General features: G+C 36.7%; 1 protein-coding gene across 5 annotated transcripts; it reads right to left on the reverse strand.

Moving 5' to 3' along the window:
• Window positions 1-492: 492 nt before the first annotated feature.
• Window positions 493-20,249, reverse strand: LOC113668601 (gamma-aminobutyric acid type B receptor subunit 2). 5 transcript variants are annotated; one of them, XM_089213947.1, is made up of 17 exons: window positions 20,086-20,249; window positions 11,969-12,130; window positions 9,733-10,014; window positions 9,512-9,649; window positions 8,859-9,029; window positions 8,517-8,621; window positions 7,556-7,621; window positions 6,783-6,977; window positions 6,214-6,450; window positions 5,729-5,792; window positions 5,301-5,381; window positions 4,570-4,720; window positions 4,017-4,146; window positions 3,485-3,592; window positions 2,668-2,796; window positions 2,052-2,381; window positions 493-1,349 (listed from the first exon to the last, which is right to left on the reverse strand). In XM_089213947.1, the coding sequence occupies exons 3-17, from the start codon at window positions 9,979-9,981 to the stop codon at window positions 1,209-1,211; spliced, it is 2,295 nt and encodes a 764-aa protein (XP_089070073.1). In that variant the 5' UTR covers window positions 9,982-10,014; window positions 11,969-12,130; window positions 20,086-20,249; the 3' UTR covers window positions 493-1,208. The 5 variants fall into 5 exon arrangements, with proteins under 5 accessions (XP_089070073.1, XP_089070072.1, XP_027040340.2 ...); XM_089213946.1 differs by lacking the exon at window positions 20,086-20,249 and adding an exon at window positions 18,247-18,386; XM_027184539.2 differs by lacking the exon at window positions 20,086-20,249 and adding an exon at window positions 15,083-15,331.

Raw genomic sequence — 20,249 nt, forward strand, 5'->3', positions numbered from 1 at the left:
GTAGCGAAGCGAAACACTAACTCGCCATTTTTACATATGGTGCTTGTTAGCCTTAACCAGATCATGTGGAAAAACCATTGTGGTGTAAGAGCTCGTGAAGATCCCACAACTTTCGAATAGCTAATTATATGCATTTTAAAATGATGCCGGCTCATTTTCAAAAAAAATAAATAACATGAATGAATGAATAACTTTTTTCAACCACGATAACATATTCAGCATAGCTGGTGGTGTCGTGCATTTAACTAATCATAACCATAAAAGGCTATAAAAATTTTCACTACTTGGTTTGATGATTTAAATTTAAATTAGTTTTGAATAATATTCTTAACTGTTGTCCTTGTGTTTAATGACGGCTACAATACTGGGTCAAAATTTATTTTGTTAATGTCAAATTTATTTTGTTAATGTCAAATTTATTTAATATCCGCTTGAATTCATTTAGGTTTTATGCTGCTGATTCCTTGCTAGATAAGACTTTAGGCAACTGCGTGGGTTCCTGAGGACAATTTTATTTTTCTGTACTGTGGTGACATATTACAGTCAGGCGGTCTGCTTATTCTTGGTGGAAGGTTATAAATCTCTAGACGACTTAATAAGTAATGATATTAGAGCACGAACGTCTCATGTCTCCATAGCAACTACATGTTCATATCTTAGCCAGGCACCCTCGTGTGTGTTAAGGGTCTTTTGTCAATGGCAATTTCTCTTGATTTTGTGAGCTGGGAGCATTCCTTCTTTCATAGCGTAATCTGTAACGTGTACTAGCAAAATGGACTGCTTCGTCACTATTGCCTTAGAACCTATGGTTTCACCTTCCCCTGCGACAAACGGCCGCACTTGTCCGTTAGTTTCGAAGCTTAACTGCGATGGGTATAACCTCCCATCCGGCCTTGATTTAACCTGGAACTAATTCATAGGGTGTCTATCTGGTAGTCCGTTTAGCATCCAATAAAATTTGCTTTATAAGTGGGACTTTGCAGTTCAATTCCTCCACAGTAGGATTTCACTAAAACTGGTCCATAAACTCAAACCAGGCAACTTCCATTAGGTTTTGCATTTGAACACTCGATTAAAAGCTTTGGTTGATAATTAATGGTCTGCAACGGCCTTCTTAAAGGTCGGCTTATTTCATTCCAACTCGCTTTTGATCCTTTAGGTTTGATGCTTGCTTCGATAAACCTATGTCTCCGGAAATTACCGTAGCATTAGTTTGCACAAGTTTTTAAATATTTGGCTTTTTCTACAGAGTTCGATGTATTCGTCACTCCTTGATTTTCTAATGCCACATTGTTTGTCTCCAGGACGGCGGCCGTGGAAACTGCCGTATTTTTCCTCAGGTAAAGTACCTGTCAGATGGAATTTCATGAATGAATAAATAAATGTTTCTATCATTCAAAAAGCGAAATTCAAGGGAGAGAACCCATTCCGGTGACCAATGATACATTTTTAATTGTGAACGTATTTTTCGTTTCTAGCTCCCATAACAGCGCTCAGCAATGACTAACATCACATGTCGTTACATTTTCCTACGTTAAAGCTATAAAATTAATTAAATCTCATTCCTCCAATTATGTTACTTTGAGTTCTCATTGGTTAATGCTCATGTCAACTTTGTAATTTCTTTGATTTTGGTTTTTCAAGACTTAGTTGTAAACTGATGTAAATGTGACCTAATCGACGTTAACTGTATCATTATTAATCATCTCTTGTTGTCAGATTAAGTCTCGAGGGAGTAAAAATTGCTGTAACGGAATTACAAGTCAGAGAAAGTTGCTTTTCGTCTTGTCACGAGCGTGAGACAAAGAAAAAAATAATTCTGAGTCTCCATGAGGAACCGAACCCCAGACCTTCGGATTCCGAGCTGCGATGCTCTACCACTAAGCCACAGAGACTCCACGGTGAGCAAGAGTAAGGTCTGTTACGAAGTTCATTTTCCTTGTCTCACGCTCGTGACAAGACGAAAAACATCTCTCTCTATTTCTTTACCGAGCTCAAAACTTACAATCTCTGTTATTTCTATTTACAAAGAACTATAAGTTATTTCTGACCTTTGGTACAAATAGCAGGGCAATTGTCGAAGTGGTCGCCACGAACACGATCGATCTTTGAACTAGAGTCTTAAGGGGAGGAAAAACCACGAACTCGGCCACAATTGCTAAGCAAGAAAACATGAACACGTTATACACTGCTAAGCCAATGTTCTTGGAATCGTTCAGCGAAGGATAATGCACGTTTCTTGTTTCCCAGGCCAAAAACACACCGAAAATCAACATGATCCCCTTCAGCCCGCTCATTGAAATCAACCAGGTTATATAGTGAGAAGAGGTGCACTGATGGATCACAAGCTGCTCTTTGAAGTCGGAGTCATCATTTGGAACCTTCATTAGAGAGAAGAGAAGTTTTCTGATGAGTGTGCAAATGTGAAAGTCATATTATTTTGGAGCTCTAGATCTGCTACTGACCTAGAGTGTAAGAGTTTCGCGTCGATTAACAATTGCAAGATTTCAAACCGATTACTAATTAATATTTTTTTGAATAGCACAGAGCTTTTTGATCATAATGGAAATCTTGGCTTTATCAAATATCATCACGGCCGGTTATCTAAAAGCATAACAACGAACATGAGAGTGTAAACAAAAACAGAAAGTTGCCGTTAATATTTACCTTATTATCGATTTTCTTAGTTTCCATGGTCATTGGATCAATAGCTGTCCAAGTTGATAAAAAAATGAAGTCTACAAACAGAGCAACACATAGCCTCAACAAGAGGCTAGTGCTACTTAAGTTTCCAAGCTGAAGAGGAAATAGAAAGCATTTCAGTAAAAAGCATTAAATGATGAGCGCGATGTTGTACGATAACATTGAAGCTCAAATAAATGGTCACAAGGAGCCAATAAGAACCCCATTCTTATTGACCGAGCGGTAGACGGCCAAAAGCGTGCAAAGCGACCCTATATCAAAGCAAGTAGATAGATAGAAAGATAGTTTATTTATCCACATAACGCCTAACAGCATTCAGTATACTCGTTTACAATGCGCACATGCAATTACAAAATACTGAAAATAATGAAAATTACATTAGTATAAAAGACTACAAACAATCATGTGCAAGGCACAGTAACAAATTCCTGTTATGGTGCCTAACGATAAATAAACGGTACAAGGTTTAATTTGTCTATTATACTGCCAAAAGTATTCACATTACCAGTAATGCCAGCATTGCATAGTAAAGCATTCAAGGGAATCAAGGCGCCACTTGTTATTAAAAGAATTTTGCTCAAAAGAATTGACCAAGTCGCGGTTGGTTTAAGTTTTGAAAATGATCGGGATGGCGCGAGTTTTCCAAACCAATCACAGACGTACTAACGCAAATCAAAGGCAATGCTGGTTCGCTTTTGACAATTATTTAAAAATTGCCTTGACTGATGACACCGCTATGACAATGATGATGAGCCGAGTTGTCCTTTAGTTATTTCTTTACCTCTTTCCTCATCTGGGTGTTTGTAAATATTTTGTAAACTCTCCAGGTTTTGACGAAAATCCCACCAAATGCCAAAGTGAAACCGGTAGAGAGCAGCCAGATTCTAATCTAAGGGTGAAAAAAAAAAAATTAATCTTAGTGTTGCATTGAAAAAATATTTTTCATCTCAGTTTTTCACCCAGTAATTCCCATCACCGTTGGTGTTTAACCCACGGGCTTGCAGCGATCAGCACTCGCTCGCGGCCATTTTTCAGCAGCAACGATTATTGAAACTTTTAAACCTTCGTTTTTATTTTAGACACTTTCACCAATTTTGCTTTTACATAACCTTAGTACTCTGTAATATGATAAGGGCTTTATGTACTTTATTTAAGTTGTTGATGAACCTAATTCTTCTTTAAGTATGTTGTATTCGAGTTCCAAGGCTGTATACCTGGAAAACTGAGCAAGCTCCAAAGCATAATAATTTATAATTTAATAATTTATTTACTTATATAGCGCCCTTAAAAATTTATGGGATGAGCATACTTACATAGCAGAGTGAAATGTCGTGTTCTGTATAATCAGAGTTAGCGTAAGCTGATAAGAACATTTCGATGTAGGACAGCAGGCATCCAATGACGGTGATATCGTTAAACTTTGGAGATGACATTTTAATGAACCTAGGTACATAAACAAAAGCATTATAGGGAAAAAGAAGTTTGAAGCATTTACAGAATGAAATTCTGTGCAAACGGGAGATTGTAAATCAGAGACAAGCAGCAATAAGCACTATATTTTACGCCATTTGGTAAAACCAGTGGTTGTTGCTTGATTTTCCAAAGCGTTTTCAGAGGGAAAGACAGCATGAAAGAGGCATCTTCACGAACCATCACTAAACCCAAAATAGGAAGTACTCAGAAACTACATATCTCAAAGTAGTTGTGCTTGTTTCTGATAATCATACAGAGAGGGTTTACTTCCCATATACTTGATTTAATAGTATTTACAAATATTTATTTTCATTTGCTGTAACAATATAGGACCTTTCTTTCTCGATCTTAAAACTTGAGGGTATACTATATGAGTCAAAGTTTGTTACTTACTGATGCTTTCGATACGTGACATTAAAAAGTAAACTAAAGAAACAGAGCAGTACTCCAATAAATGCCAACAGGAAGAACATCAACGTTAAGCTGAAACTTTCTTTAAACTGCTTTTCATTGATTCTGACACCGTCCAGTGGAACTTTCCCCTCTGTAGGGAAAAAATGAAAGAAACTTTTTCAAATTGAAATTTTAGTGATGAAGCAAATATTCTAACATTCGCTAGGTGAGAACAGAAAACAGACAAAATTTCAAGTGTTATAACCCACCTACTAATTTGTTCGCGTTTCTATTGGCTAATTTTACGTCACATGGTACAAAAAACTGAACAGTTATCGCGCACTCACACCCATGTCTACGTCTATATTTGTCCTCTGATTATTTCCGTCGAAAAGAGACAGTGCTTACGACAAAAAAGAGAAAGCTCAAGGTTTCACATTTCATCTTTATTATCCTTCAGTGTTTTGTGCTTAACTTAAATCTGAGTGATTTTTAATGTACACCGTTCTTGAAGGAGTGGATATTTCAATTAAAATTACTGTTAGCCTAATTCAAATTTTGATCAAAATACTCGATCCCTGAATTTTATTCCATTGTATTCCAGTCCTTTTACCACAAGACAATGTCTCTCATAACTAGATCACAACGTATGGTGGCTGGAAATTAAGATGTCGGTAAAAACCCATGATTTCAGTCGTGCAATTTTGCCATACCATCAAATTCGATCTTACCTTCCCACTCAAACTTATCTTTGTATTGACTCAGATTCCTACCAAGGGAATCCACAGTGGCCACAATTTTCTTTTTACCACCTGAAATGAAAAAAAAAAAAAAAACAATGCTTCCATGAAAACAGAGTTTCCGGTCAAAACATCAACCATCATACTGACACAACTACAATGAAATGCAGTGCCACTCTACCGCGTTGACCGCAATCCTAATGCAGGGATTTGTAAATCCCTTATACAGGTATACTTTTGCACAATTTCCTCCAAGTTTTCTTTCGCCAGAAAAACTTAAAAATCAATCACTTCTTATTTCAGTGGCAGCTCTCAGGGCAATAGAGGATAAATCTGTTTCATTTTACTCCTAATGAAATGTACTTACTTCTACATATTTATCGCGAAAGTTTTTTAATATACAATAATTTTTTACTTACGTTTATTTTGAAAAATTTCTACAAGAGTGTCTCTGTTTCCATCTTCATCAAACTTCACGCGACCCTGAAAGAATTGCAGGACAAGGTTTTTGTCGTAAGAGCTGTAGTATATCGGTCTAAGAATAAGGGCAGTTGTCAGAATTATATTTGTCTTAAACCGGATTTGCTAGTCACAATGATATGAAGTTTGCCATCAGAGAGTGAACCCGCGTTTAAGGCTTGGAAGTTTCCTTTTCCTTATCCTTTTTCTTCTACCATTTTGCCAATTTTTTTGAGGTAAACAAAAAAAGGGGTCTTTTTCAGGCATCGAACTAACGACCCTCTCACTTGGTATGCGAATTTCATTGAGACATTTCGAGTCATCCCAATAAATCTTTTGTTCTGTTTTTTTTCTTTAAGTTCTCGTATATTCAACAAATTGAAAAGGAAAATCCATAAAAAAAGTGAAGTGTTATTGAGGCTTAAACAAGGACTACTTTACGTACTGACATTCCCCAGAAGTCTGTACGGAACAAAATATCCGTCATGATCTCAGCTACTTCTTTCTCACCATATTCGACGGTTTCCAGTGTTTTATTTTTTGATCGTAACCGAGGTATGGATTTGTTCAACATAACAGCGATGCTCCATGCTGCATCATATGTGAAGCCTGCGTACATGTGATAAGTGTAGTTGAGGCGCCGTCGTCTTTCATCATATTCAGCTTGCAACTGCTGTGCAGTCTGAAAAGGGATGGTAAAGAAGAGCAAACGATTTTTACATATGCTCTGTAAAAGCTCAGGCAGTAACTTGGTCTTTACCTTTTGAGACTATTCCGGTTTAAACTATACGAGAGGGTGGGTGGACTAATCATTAGTGCACTGGCTTACGGATACTAGTGCATAGTCAGGGAAGACTGATAAACTACAGGGGGTAACCTTGCGAGGGACCGCCATCCTATTCAGGGGAGAGTTGAGTAATATTATTTTCTGTGGGCAACGACTAATCCCCACTCCGTCCCCCCTGAAAATCATGTAACCCCACCCCCGGCGATTAATACCGACTAGAACCTTACCCTATTCGATATCGTGGGTCTTGTTGATCTACTCAGTTGAAGAGGAAAAGTCTCAATCAAATTAGCTGCAGCCTCCAAGAGCTGTTCTCCCCTGCAATCCATGCCCACTTCTGTTGTTTTTGTCCACCAGTCTTCCAAGTACCATCCAACTATTATCCAAACATACTTCTTTCCAAAGAGTCCATCTTTGTAGGCCTGTTAGGAATAGAGATTATAGCAGGATATCAGTTAAAGGTGTTCAGTGCCTCCCGTCATACTTTGAATTTGCAATGTAAAACCCAGAGTCGGTGAAGATTACCAGCTACATACAATTATTAGTTTGATATAAAACTGTCCGCCACAGAGCATTAAAAACGACATATTTTAAGCAGGGGGTTTCCGGTAAAAAACTCTTAATATTCATGGCTATTAAGGGAGTTTTTCAAGGAAACTGTGATTGAAAACTTTATCTGACCACGCATCGAGGGAGTGTAACAGCGTAATTACCTTGTTATGGCCAATAAGAGTTGGTTTTATCAACTGAGAAGATAATGTTAATTGGCCATCTTAGAGGGTTTCTACAGCTTACGTCTCGAGCTCTAACTAAGGGCTGACGCTCGGAACGTCAGATTTGAAACTCCTAGTGGTGGCCAATTTACGTTATCAACTCAGTTGATAATACAAAATTACCTTGTTACACTCGCCCACCGACGCAGCACCGCAGTTTCTTTAGAAACTTACCCCCTTTTTTTCATTTCTCTTAATTGTTGGTTATAATTTGTCAGTACACTCACAGCGCACATAGCTTTTCTGAACATGTCCTCGTACATCAGTCCAATGATAATCCTTGCATCTTTATCCTTGTAAGAAAGAATTTTTGAGGTACTTCACTAACATACACAAACATCCGCTTGTCAGCGAAATGCCAAATGATACTCTTGGGCGAAGAGTTAAAATCTCAGTCTCACGCTCATTAGAACTTCAATTTCAATTTTACTCAAACAGTGTTTTGTTTCTTCCCTTATTATTGATCTAAAGGGAAGGCAAATTTCCAAGGAGGACCAAGAAAAAGAAGTCTGGCGGTAAAAGTAGGCCACGGAGATTTCAATCTAGAAAAGTTAACCAACACCAAAGTTATCGGGGGCCAATCACAATAAAGAAATACTTTATAAGAAGCCACAAAGAGCTTAAGGTGGTTAAAGCAAACTGACTGGAGCGTAGAAAAACATGGGTAACCAAACGGTGATTACTTTTAGTTTAGTTTATGGTTGGTTGAGAAAGTAGCGCCAGCTTACTAGACCAATCACAATCGAAGTAAAACAAGAGGGTGGCTAAAAGGTTTGTACTTGACACGTGGTTAAGACCAAACTTTTTTACAGAAAGGCGAGCGTGATTCGTGAATTTAAGAACCAGCGTGAGGCGTGATTTTCTCCGAAAATAGACGTGACTCGTGAAAACCTCAAGATTTCCCTGAAACCTTTATTTGCATGACGCGTTAATTTCTTTTAAAATTCGGAATAAGAAACCCTCCCTATCCTCATAGAAAAGCAACGCAACCTCGGATAATTATTCGACGCTCAATTGTACACATTCGGCTATTGTAATGGCTGTTATAGTAGTATCTATCATATCAGCCAGGGGTCTTTTCCGTTTTGTCTCTCTGTTACACCAGCAAGATCTGGTAATCCACGAAAACACACTTAATGCATACTAGGCTCAGCGCTATGAACTTTGAATGGATGGTGCGTATCTAACCTTGATTAAGTACTTGACCGATGAGGATGGATCATATTTGAAGCTTTCTGTTGCAATGATGGAGATGTTCGACTTGTTTAACAGTGGAATGAGGTCTTCTTTTGTCTATTGGTATAGAAATGATAACAAAGAAAATCAAACCATCGGTATTTAACATTCTCTTCTTTTTATGGCCTCTTCGTTGGAATATTTTGTTGTTGTTACTGCTTTTGTTGTCTGAAATCAGAGTCCATTGATTGTATTTCTTGATTTAGTTCATCTGATTCATGTAGTGCCTTTAAAGAAACTTTCTTTCTATATATACTATAATAACTGCCTTATTAGCAGTATTGAGCCTCTTACCCATACAAAAATATCCAAGTTTTGCACAAGTAGGGCGACCTTTTTCCAATTGAATTGCTCTAAAAGTGCTACTCTGGTCGGGTTTTCCATTGTTTCTGAGGTACTAGTTCGAAAGTACAGAGGGAACTTTTCCTTGTCTGAGAACTGTGGCGACGATGTACTGTATCCAATCTAAGAAGAGTGAAAAGACAGTATTTCTTTTCGTCGATGTCATAAAAATGCGGAAAAACGAATCAAAGAACCTGCAACTGAGAGTAAATTGACGCACGTAGTTATGCAATGAGGTCAAGCAAGCCATTAAACTGTAGCAAAATAATCTTATCTACGACATACAGTTCTTATCGTTCAAGTAAACAAAATAATATCACAAAGCTATCACTGCAAATTATCGATGATATTAAATTGCACGCACACGAATAAGTAAAATTTATAATATTTTGACCTTTGGTTGATTACAAATGGCAAAGTGATCCCTGTAAGTCATTTGCCGTCAAACAACTGACAGAGACGAAATTGCCAAATTTCAAAAGGAAATTGCAAGCTGAAGCAATATACCAAAGGCCCACGAGATTGCAAACCTCCAAAGAGAATAGAATCACGGGCTCCAGACTGAGCGTAGTCATTATAAAAACCCCACATGCTGTGAAATTTACCTGCACTGCCTGCCAATACGGAGCGGCTTCTGCAACAGGTACTGTTGCTACAGAACATCCGGGACCCAGGAAAACAATCTTGTGAGGTGGAGTGTCGATCATCGTAAGCATAGCTTTGATACCGGATCCACTTTCACACTTAAGCAATGGAAGCAAGAAAATAACAGATAAATATTAACTGTATTTTTAAATTTTGTACTAGTCATATACGCTGAACAAACCTTAGAATCATTCCACACATATTTCAGCTGATAGTCCACCAAAATGCTTGGGTCGTTGTTCACATGCTCCAGTGCCATTTCTAGAGATGGAATGACTTCAGCTGTGCTCCAAGCCCCTTCTTGAATGTTTACCCCGAAAAATCCACCAATGTATAAGGGGATTTTGGACGTAGTGTTGTCACATTTGGTAAAAGAAGTCAGGACGATGCAGTAGAGTAAGCAATTGACGTGAAAAAATCCGCTGGACATGGTATTCGGTTTCTTTGAAACAGTAACGCAGAGCTGCAGTCATGGAAAAATTTCATGAATATCTTATGCACATCTGAATTACAGAGAGGTTTTTGAAATTTACGCGTCAAATCAACGCGATGAAAGAATGCCAAAGCTAAAAAGACGGAGACCGTCCCACGCTTAATCTTATCAGCCTTTTCAGACGTGTGTCCAGTCTCTGTTTTGAAACAATAGTAATAACTTTAAACACGAACATAAATTTTTGATTATTGAAGACAAAACTCATTATCAAAAAAAATGATTTGCACTGTCTGCTTTTGACACGAACGGTTTTTGTAATTCGGAAATGTTCCATTATGTTACTTTCATGATCTCCAATAAGTACTTGGAGAACTTCAGAAAAATCATTAGTAAATTCAGCCTGTCTTCCTGCGCAAAAAGTTACTTTCTGAAGTGAGGCGGGCGAGCTCGTGATGTAAACAAGGCTTTATGAGAATTATTTGCTGGTGGACATGGAACTCACCAGCCCCGGCTTCACAGAAAATGACTGGTGCGGTGAGTCGCAAACTGCAGTTTTTCTCGTTTTGATTGAAAATCCGTCGAAAGAAACATAATAATGCCAATCCTCGGACTTAATTCTTCTCCTCAAGAAGAGAAAAGAAAATTATCTGTCCACTGCCGACCTTCGCGTAACAGTGTAAATTAGCGGTGACAGGTGCCCATATGGTGTGATTGAAATACCCTAAATTTCCTCTGAAAAGCCCTAGGCCTATACAACTTCGTAAGGGGTTTTAGGAAAGCTTATATATGGAAGGGTGTACATCCGAGAGGGCTTATGACCAGAATGAAAAGAGTGCTTCGAAACAAGATGTAAAAGTGCTGATCACAGAGGGTTTTCTATTGAGCGTCGAAAGGTCATTAGCGGCAATTTGTGGTATTACTAAAAATGAAATATTTTAAGGCTCCGAGGCGCATTAAAGTGAGTTAACCTGAAAAGAGGAATCTTATAAAGTTTAATTGGAAGTTACTTTCTGAAAAATATTCGACTGAAAGTGTTTGATGAACCTTTTGAACCATAAATAATGAAAACAACAACGAGATTTATTAAATCCATTTTGAAATCTCTGGTGATCCTTGCAATCTGATTGGCTCTCATCGTTGCGATTTATTCACGAATCGTATGATTTTTTGCTCTAAATCGCATCTTTTTCCCAGCCAATGAGGAACACTACCAAAACACAACAACCAATCAAATCTCAAGGCTTGTTTAAAGAAACCAATCAAATTAGAGGAAGATAAAAGACAGCTTTTGCACAGCTCAGTACTATATCAGTAAAACATTTGTACAGACAAAAAAATCCTGTATTTAAGCGACTGAATTTTGCAGTTTAAAAATGGATGCAATAAAGTGATAATTGAACTTAGTGCTAAGCAGTTTTGGTCGATCTGAAATCGTACATGTGATTTCAAATCAAACTCACGCTGCGCGCCCGTTCGTTTTTTTAAATCACTCGTATGATTTCAGACCAAAATTGCACTCCACTCAGTTCAATTAGCATTATATGTCATGGTTTTAAAAAAGATATCTTCACTCTAAACATGCTACATATACCTTTAGACAGTTTCGTGTTGCAATGGCAGAGAAGAAATTATAATATGGCGCTTATCACTTTGCCAAAGTGCTTAAAATTCAAATAAAAATTTATTTGACGTAGATTGTCAATTTCTTCAATTGATATCGTTTATTTTCAATTGAATATGCGACCAATATTTATGGAGTAAGAGAGACGTTGCCTGTCTCCTTAGGGTACGACCTTCATCCCGCTCAGACTCGTGTTCTTCGCTCACGCATCAAATATAAATAATCCGCACTCAAAGTTAAAATTTTTATCGATAGTCCGCCAGGAGGTTATAGACAATCTTATAAAAGCGTTCAATTAAAAGCTTAGTAGAGCGTTTTCTAAAATAATATCATTAATCGTCATAGTAAAGTAAGTTTACTTACCAGAAAGCAGTTGATGGTTTAGTTCCGCGGTTGCAGATGTGTTTGCGAGTGTGACTCAAAGCTGCGTTTCGTTCAGTCAAATTCAGCCTCAGTGTTTCACTGAATCCTTTTGATCACTAACTTTTTAAAATCCTGATATACTGTTGTCTCCTCCAAATCGATCTAATTCATAGGAAAGTAAAAAGAAAGACATCAGGTCTCGATAATTTACCGTGATATTTTGTAAAAAAAATTCCTATTTTTCAACCTTTTTAACGCAACCTTCCATTAAACACGCCCCTAGTGGAGAGCCTTTTGTTATTTAATTTTTCCTAAACCAGGCAGAAGCTTTGAAAAGTGAAAGGCTTATCGTGGTATCAGTAGAATGACGTCGAGGCTCTCTCGGGCACCAAAGGTGAGTGGCCAAAAAAAATTTTCCGACGGGAATTCCGGTCGGGCGGTTTTGATAAGAAAATACAGTTGAAGTCTGATGTATTTTGACTTGTGTTGCAATGATATTGCACATAAAAGAAAGTTAACAATCAAATGGTGGGATTATATAATACATTTCTTGGCGAATAAATATTTAATCTTGTCGCTGAGGACTTTGCAAAAGCTGACATTCACAATGACATTTGCACATAATTATGCTCTTAATGCCTAGAAATAAACTAGCTTCGGTTCAATCAGGTTTCTCTCACAAAACTGACCGGTTCTTGAAATAATTTCTTCTGAAACATACGCTTTTGGATTTGCAACAACTGGTGAACAATCACATAAGGCATGCTTTCAGAGATTTTCATTATTCGTGACCTGTATCATAAATGAATTTTTAAGAATATTTTTGTTATTTGAGATTATTATAACACCCCATCTGATAAATCCTAAAAGCATTTTTCATTTTGCCGATAAATAATCAGTACGAGTACTGTTTATGTCCGAAAACACCAGATTTTGCGAAAAGAAAATAGGCACTATCATATAAAGAGAAATCAAACTGAATATCCATGATGTATTTTGTATTTTGTACGAATATGAGTCGCCCTTTATTTAACTCGTGACTTTATCTTTTCATCGAACTACTCTCTCCAAAAACTGTTAGTACAGAAGAATACGGTATGGCCAGGGCCAATAAGATGATGATATTTTTGCATCAGTGGAAAAGAAAATTTTCGCCATAATGATGTCTCGTATAGCGTGCGAGACATGACGTGTAGAGACAGCTTATTGTTGATTGTGTAGGATACACAGCACGACAAATTTTCAGTGTTTTCTCTCCCACAGCTACATTAACAAGCAAGAATTTAGTTCTGTCTTTGAATGAGCAAGAACAAGACCACTTTGAATATGATTTTGAAGGCACTCACCTTTTGGAAAGCGAGGCTTGATTATTTGAGAAATGGTTTCGGAGATATCCCATTAATACGAAGCCTATTCAAATGCTCAAGTGTGATAGAGAGTTTTTAATAATTTTGACAGCTGCAGACAGAACACAATATTTTAATTGTTTATTGCTATTGGCAAAATACCCAGACTTATAGAATTATCTGCAAGAAAGTTCTCTCGGAATATGGCTTAAACACACACAACTAATGGACTTTACATCTTATGAAAATTTGTTTTGTGAACATTTGTTTAACAGTCGAAATTTCAAGACTATAGTCGAAATTAGTTTTCTTAGATCATTGTTTTTTTACACAGATTTAATATATTAAAGGCATAAGACCTTGAACTCTTATTCGAACGCATTATTTAAATTCTGAAAAATGTCCAAATAATTTTTACCGCAGATTTAAATTCGGTTTCATATGCGCGACATCGAATCCAAAGCATTATTTAAATTCTGAAAAATGTCCAAATAATTTTTACCGCAGATTTAAATTCGGTTTCATATGCGCGACATCGAATCCAAAGCATTATTTAAATTCTGAAAAATGTCCAAATAATTTTTACCGCAGATTTAAATTCGGTTTCATATGCGCGACATCGAATCCAAAGCCAGTCCAAATTTTAAGTCCATGTTCTGAAGAAAAGCTATTGTCAAATAAACAAACTCACGCTAAATCGTTACACTTGTGTGCACCGGTGGTGATATCCTTTTTTCATTAAAAATGTTTCGACGAATCTAAAGTAATCTATGTCTACTTTTTCATGTGTATTCGATTAAAGGAGACTTTTGTAGTATCAAACATGATTGATTCGGTGTCCAAACAATATGAAAGTATTATGTGTAAAGGTTTATTTGAATTAATTCTCATATGTGGAGGTTTATTTTATATAGTGGAACTAAATTAGAAATTACCCACAGGGTCGGTTTCAGTTTTTGTCACACTAAGGCAATATGCATTTTCAGTGGCCCTGACCGTACGATAAACTAGTCATAATGACCGCTGTACACGGGTGGGCTTATCCAGACAAAAGCAATCTCCTATGAGTTTTGGCTCTGTTAATTTTTTTCAGCGGACTCTCCAGTCAGATAAGATGTTTTTCTTCTCACTTTGACGATAGGGATGCTCGAATAAGATTTAATCTAAACAAATTCTTATTGGTGTCAGAAACACGGGAAAATAGCGGAGATAACTTGAAGACCATTCTCAAAAAAAAAAAAAAACTGAAATTTATAGATATAACTCGCACTAATAACTCAGCTATTATAAATCCCTAGAAGGCTTTGTTTATACCCTTACTTTGAATACTTAATGGCTACTCAAACATTTTCATTCATTCTTGCTCTCGACGATGGGATCACTTGAAAAATGGTCCAACAGAACTAGAAAGACGAGATTGGTTGGTTCAAAACACGCTTAAGCCAACCGAGGGTTGATGCAAATATCCACCTCTGTGACTTTAAAGACAATTCTGTGTGTTGATTTTCTGTGCTTCTTTGTTGGCAGATATCAAGATTAAGCTTCTTAAAACTGTAACCCTGAGAGAGGTTTTCGCACAAAACAAATGAAAATCAAATTGATGTTATAATCGTGCATCAGTTTTTCAAAGACTGTGTGCAGCGTTTTTCACAAATAACATTGTCTGACAAAGCACTATGGTGGCTCATTTTCTTAGGGTAAATATTATTGATCTGTTTCTTCTATGTAGGTACTTGATTTTAAGTATAACATTAAACCTTACTATCACCTGCTTTTTCCTTCTGTAATGATTCGGTGAATATTTGTCAATTCTAGGTGGTAATTACTTGAGGTGTTGAGTTCTCATACTCTTTAAGAGGTAAAATCTCTCTCTTTCGCGATTGTTAAGACTCTGAAAACAGTTCAAACAGCCTAATGTTTGTTTTGTTTCGCTGAATCACAAGAATCGGGTAGCAAGTCCTTGAAAACGTTATGTCTTTCATATTCAATGCTGCTATGACGATGGTTTCGTTTCATAAAAATGACCTCGAGTTGTTTTTGACTTACATAAGGTTTACCTATTTGTGATTGGCTTATGCAATTCAATCATCCTCCTGTCAATGTGTGGGTTTGAAACTCTAATCAATACGGATAAATATCAAGTGAGGATCAGTTTGTCTTCGCCTAAAATTCAAACAGAATTGATTTTTTTTGGCCTATGTTTTTACACTGACCATCTCCCTCTCATTCCAAATAAAAAAGGAAAAATAATAAAGAGTTATACACTTTGTGCTAATCAAAATAATGTCAACAACACGGAACTACAAGGGTAAAGGTGTTATTATGTTTCCTTCTTGTTATAAGCTATCATTGTTCCCCCACACAAGTATGGCCAATTTTCTCTCAGTATGTGTTTTCCTCAAACAATTGGAATATATCTAGCAAAGGAGATTTTGGAAAGAAACTGAAGCACAATTTGTAGCAATAACCATATCTTAATCGTGTCGAGTTTTTGTTTCCCTAACGTGCATTATGTGTAATGAATAATTATGGTAGATTCCCTTTTTATTTACGAATTACATACCACCAACCAAAGCCCCCGTACAGTACAGCATTCAACGATCCGCGTTAAAAGAAAATTATTGGAAACTTTTTGCTGGTGAAAAAATCTTTTTTTTTTTTTAATGACAGTATCGCTTCCTTAGTTAACGTCATCTACTTTCGGGTTTGAGACAATTGGTTTGTTGAAGTTTTCTTCGTTCATTTGTAACATTACTTTCATCGACTCCCGAAGCACACAAACCTTTTTGAATCAATCCAGAAATACTGGGCTTCATTTCTAAGAAGCATAAATACAACTGTGAGCATATTTTTCACCCTTAAACAATCATATGCAAACGATAAAAATTATAAAAAGATTAATTAGATCTCGACAAATGTTCATTTTTGTTCCTAAACATAACTTACCCACAATATTGTAGTAGGCCATAAAGTCCGCTCTCAAAAGGATTTTTATTTGGAAATTAGACAGGAGGAATCATGAGTTTTTTTCGTTTTAAAAGCTACATTAAGGCACGTGCAAGTGGCAAGCGCAAACATTGCATTAAATTTGTGAGTCTTAATAATTGATATTTACATGTAATGCTCACCTTATGCTCTCCATAACCATAGCCACTTGGTTTGCGACTTCCTGCTTTGATATGAAGCTTAGAATAGCATGTTAAAGTCTTCCGTCGTCTGTCGTATTTGAATTTACAATTTACTTATTATTCTGGTTGTTTAGTTTTCAAAATGACAATAATGATCGAGAATACAGGCCAAAATTTTCCTTACTTCCTGTTGAAGGATATATGGTCGAGCTTCTATCGTGTCGTGACTAATTTTGCTACCGCGAAAAACTAAAAATTTACCCAAGTACACTCCGCTTTACCCTAAATTACTTGTAGACTGTACGAATTACTTCTATATTATTTGAAATCTCACTGGTGCATTTACATCCTAGATGTCATAAAATAAATGTGGTTAATCCGAAGACTCTCTCAGGCTATTTTTCATTTCGTATTTAACGGAGAGATAGTCTCACTTTTCATCTTGTGGTCTGACTATTAAGAAGAAAAGAAAAAGTCCTGAAAAAATTTGAAATTGTTCCAAGGCCAATGACTGACAGTTTTACACCCTGAGCAGAAGTCATTATTTGCTTCTGATAATGATTTCCGCTCAGGATGTCAAAATATCAGTTGCTACTACCGAAGATGAATTGTTCAGGAACTCTTGCACCCGGAAGAGAAGACAACTCGGTCAGCTGGTACTCCTAGGTCAGTTTAAACATTTTTCCAAAAAGTTGCCTTTAACTTTAATTCACTGATGAGTAGCTTCTGCGTAAATTTCACTTATTTTCAAAGCATGGCAAATATGAGTTTCCACACAGCTTAATTGCTTCTTGAGGAGTTAAAACTTTCGAACGTTTCATATAAAAGAGAAACTGCTAACAAGTGTTCGCTCCTATTATTTACGAACTGACATGTGCCTCTCTTCGAAAACATCCATTACACATGGACTTTTATCTTTATAAAATGACGGCAAAGTGTAGGCTAAAAATAGCATCCAAAGTGTTTTTGCCAACGGACAAGGCAGGCAGGACTCACCAACTATATTTCTAATTAAAAAAATTGTTATTCTTTGGGCAAATGAAGACCAGCCTAACTATCATCATCTCAAATTTTGGTAACAAAGACGACACAATTGAGGAAATACTCGAAGTGAAATAGGCAGCTTTGATGCTTAAATTTGGCATCTTTCAATGATGAATATTTACATATCTACGTGCAACCATTTCAAGCTCACGTTTCGGCCTAAAAGTTCTGAGTTTCCTTGATTTCCCCTAATTGTTTAAAAATTTTTAAAAAGGAATTAATACTTAATGTAACTTGGTTTTTAGTATCTACTACTTTTGAAAATGGAGAAGTTTCTGATGCGATAAGCCGGATATGCATTAATCCCCGTTCTACATGTCACGAAACCATAACTGCACTGAGCGACGAGCGGCTCACCCTAAAATCAGCTTGCTTTAACACAGAGAAGAAAAAGCTCAGAATTTTGACACGTCCGAGAATTAGCGAAGTTTAGATTTCTCCAGAATAACCTTCTTTTCCCTGTTTCAACCAGCCTTAGCAATGAATCATCACTAAAACTGAATATTTATGTCAACCATATTTACTTTCGTTTGTTTGTCTTATCAAAAAGATTTTCCTGCGATTTAGCCTAAGGGATTTGAAGCTTCTAGGATCGATTTTGATGGAAGAAAATAAGCAGGAGTCAGTGTTGTCGAAGTCTTTGTAAGGTCAAAATACTTTGATTGGAACAAAGATTGTGGGTAAATATAATGTCAAATCATTCGTTTTTAACGCTTAAAAATTGTAGAAAATAATACAAGTATTAAAATGAAAGAAGTACCTGATTTTCACCTCCTTGGAAACAGTTAAAAGAAGACAATTTTCCTTGAGAGAAGGACGGTTGTTTTTTCCTTTGAAATGGCAAACTGGAACAACTACAAATGACACAACTACAAATGACACAGCTACAAATGACGATGTATGCCTCTAAACCAACTTAGCAATTGAAATTCTTGCTTTTGCATGATGCAATTAGCTGGAGAGAGCACTTATTACAAGTGTTGAGTGATTTGATGAGTTTTTCGTCCACTCCCCTCGAATTAGCGCAAACTGTTCTTGATTCAGCGAGCAACTAACTGAGGGCCAAATATTTTCCTATCTGGCCCATCTGACTCTTCTTTCAGCTCGCATCTTGCGGGGCTACATGGCTTTTTACCTTCTTATCCGTAAACTGTCAGTCGCGCTTCAAAGTTGGATACTTTTTCATAAGATCCTGACTCTTCATTTTCCTTCTTATTGGTCAATTAGCAAGTTAAAATGTCTCCCACTGGGTCTTCACACGAAAACAACTAAGCAGAAAAACATGTCCAAAGTACCTAGTAAAGGTCCTTGGATTCACTGTTACATATAACGTAACGAATAGAATAGAATAGAATAGGCTTAGAATAAAAGGAAAATCCTTGCTTGAAATTTGCGAACTTGCCTGCTTTGTGTAAAATGTATCAGAACTATACAACACTAGTTGAGCCATTGCAACTTAAAAGTCGAGAAAACGCGTTTCGGAATAAAATATTATATTTATGAAACTGTGTAAAGGCCTGATTCGGAACGTCATATTAGTTCTTGTCCTTTTGGTTTATTTGGTTCCGAATGTGCTGTCTGTCTTCATCTGTAACGCACGAAACATCACAATGAATTTTCCAACAACTTGACATCACGTTAAACGATGATCCGGCGGACTTTAGCATAATAAAGGTATAGATTATCTCCAAATAACACGCCCCTGAAAAAATTATTATCTGGTAATTTTGATCGCCAACTGTGGATAGGAGGCGGGGTTACCTACATCATTAATTTTATGTCTGCGTTTATTTGGTAAATTTTCTCAAGATTTGAAGGAATAGTCAAATTCACAATCAAACAAGGATGAAACTTTGTTTTCGTTTAAAAATTGTCTGCACAAATTTGAAAACTCTTAACGAAATTTGTTAAGTCGAACATTAATATGATTTTGAGGGGAATAGTAGTTCATTGGAACTGTCTCTGAGCCGGTAACTAACTTAAACATGGAACCAGAAAATCGACGGTTCACGCAAAAACGGTCCTGAATCGACAGAGCCAAAGAGCAAACCTTTGCGTCTTTAAGCAAACAGTGGAAATACAAATCACGACAAACACGTTTCTGCTGAGGTAGCTGTATACTTCTAAACTACAGCAATAATTAATCCTCTCCGTAACAAATTGCGATGGGAAGCAGTCTTGCTCAGGAAAACACGTTCAGAAAAATACGTTTCCGCTGAGGCAACTGTACTTCTGCTGAACTACAGTAATAATACATCCTTTCCATGACAAATTCTGAAGCAGTCTTGTTTAGGGTGTATCGATAAACAACAGTGTTATTACATTACGTATTGGTTATTCCGGTGTTATTTGTTGCGTAATTACGGTCTTCCTTTTAGATCCAATTCGAAACGGAAGGGTTTAGATCTGCAGTATAGATGTTTATGAAGCGAAATTTTGCTAGCTTTAGAGAATCTAGAAAACGATACGTATTGAAGATCGCGAGGATGTTGTGGAATATTGTGGAAGAGTGTTATGTCAGCCTTAAAACCTTGGTAAAATTCTAAAAACAAAAACATGAAGAACGAGAAGGCAAAACATCCAACTACTCAATACTCACCTAATAATTGTGAAAAGCAAAGGACAAACTACCCAAATTGATGAGAAGGCAGGATTTTTTTCTTCAACTGCGGTGAGGAGTCAAATAAATCCGACTTATCTTAATGAAGATCAACGCTTCTTTGCAAATTTTAGTGGTTGCCAATACTTATTTCACTCTAAGTT

Source organism: Pocillopora damicornis, chromosome 8, assembly GCF_964200805.1.
Source record: "Pocillopora damicornis chromosome 8, jaPocDami1.2, whole genome shotgun sequence".
Taxonomy (NCBI): domain Eukaryota; kingdom Metazoa; phylum Cnidaria; class Anthozoa; order Scleractinia; family Pocilloporidae; genus Pocillopora; species Pocillopora damicornis.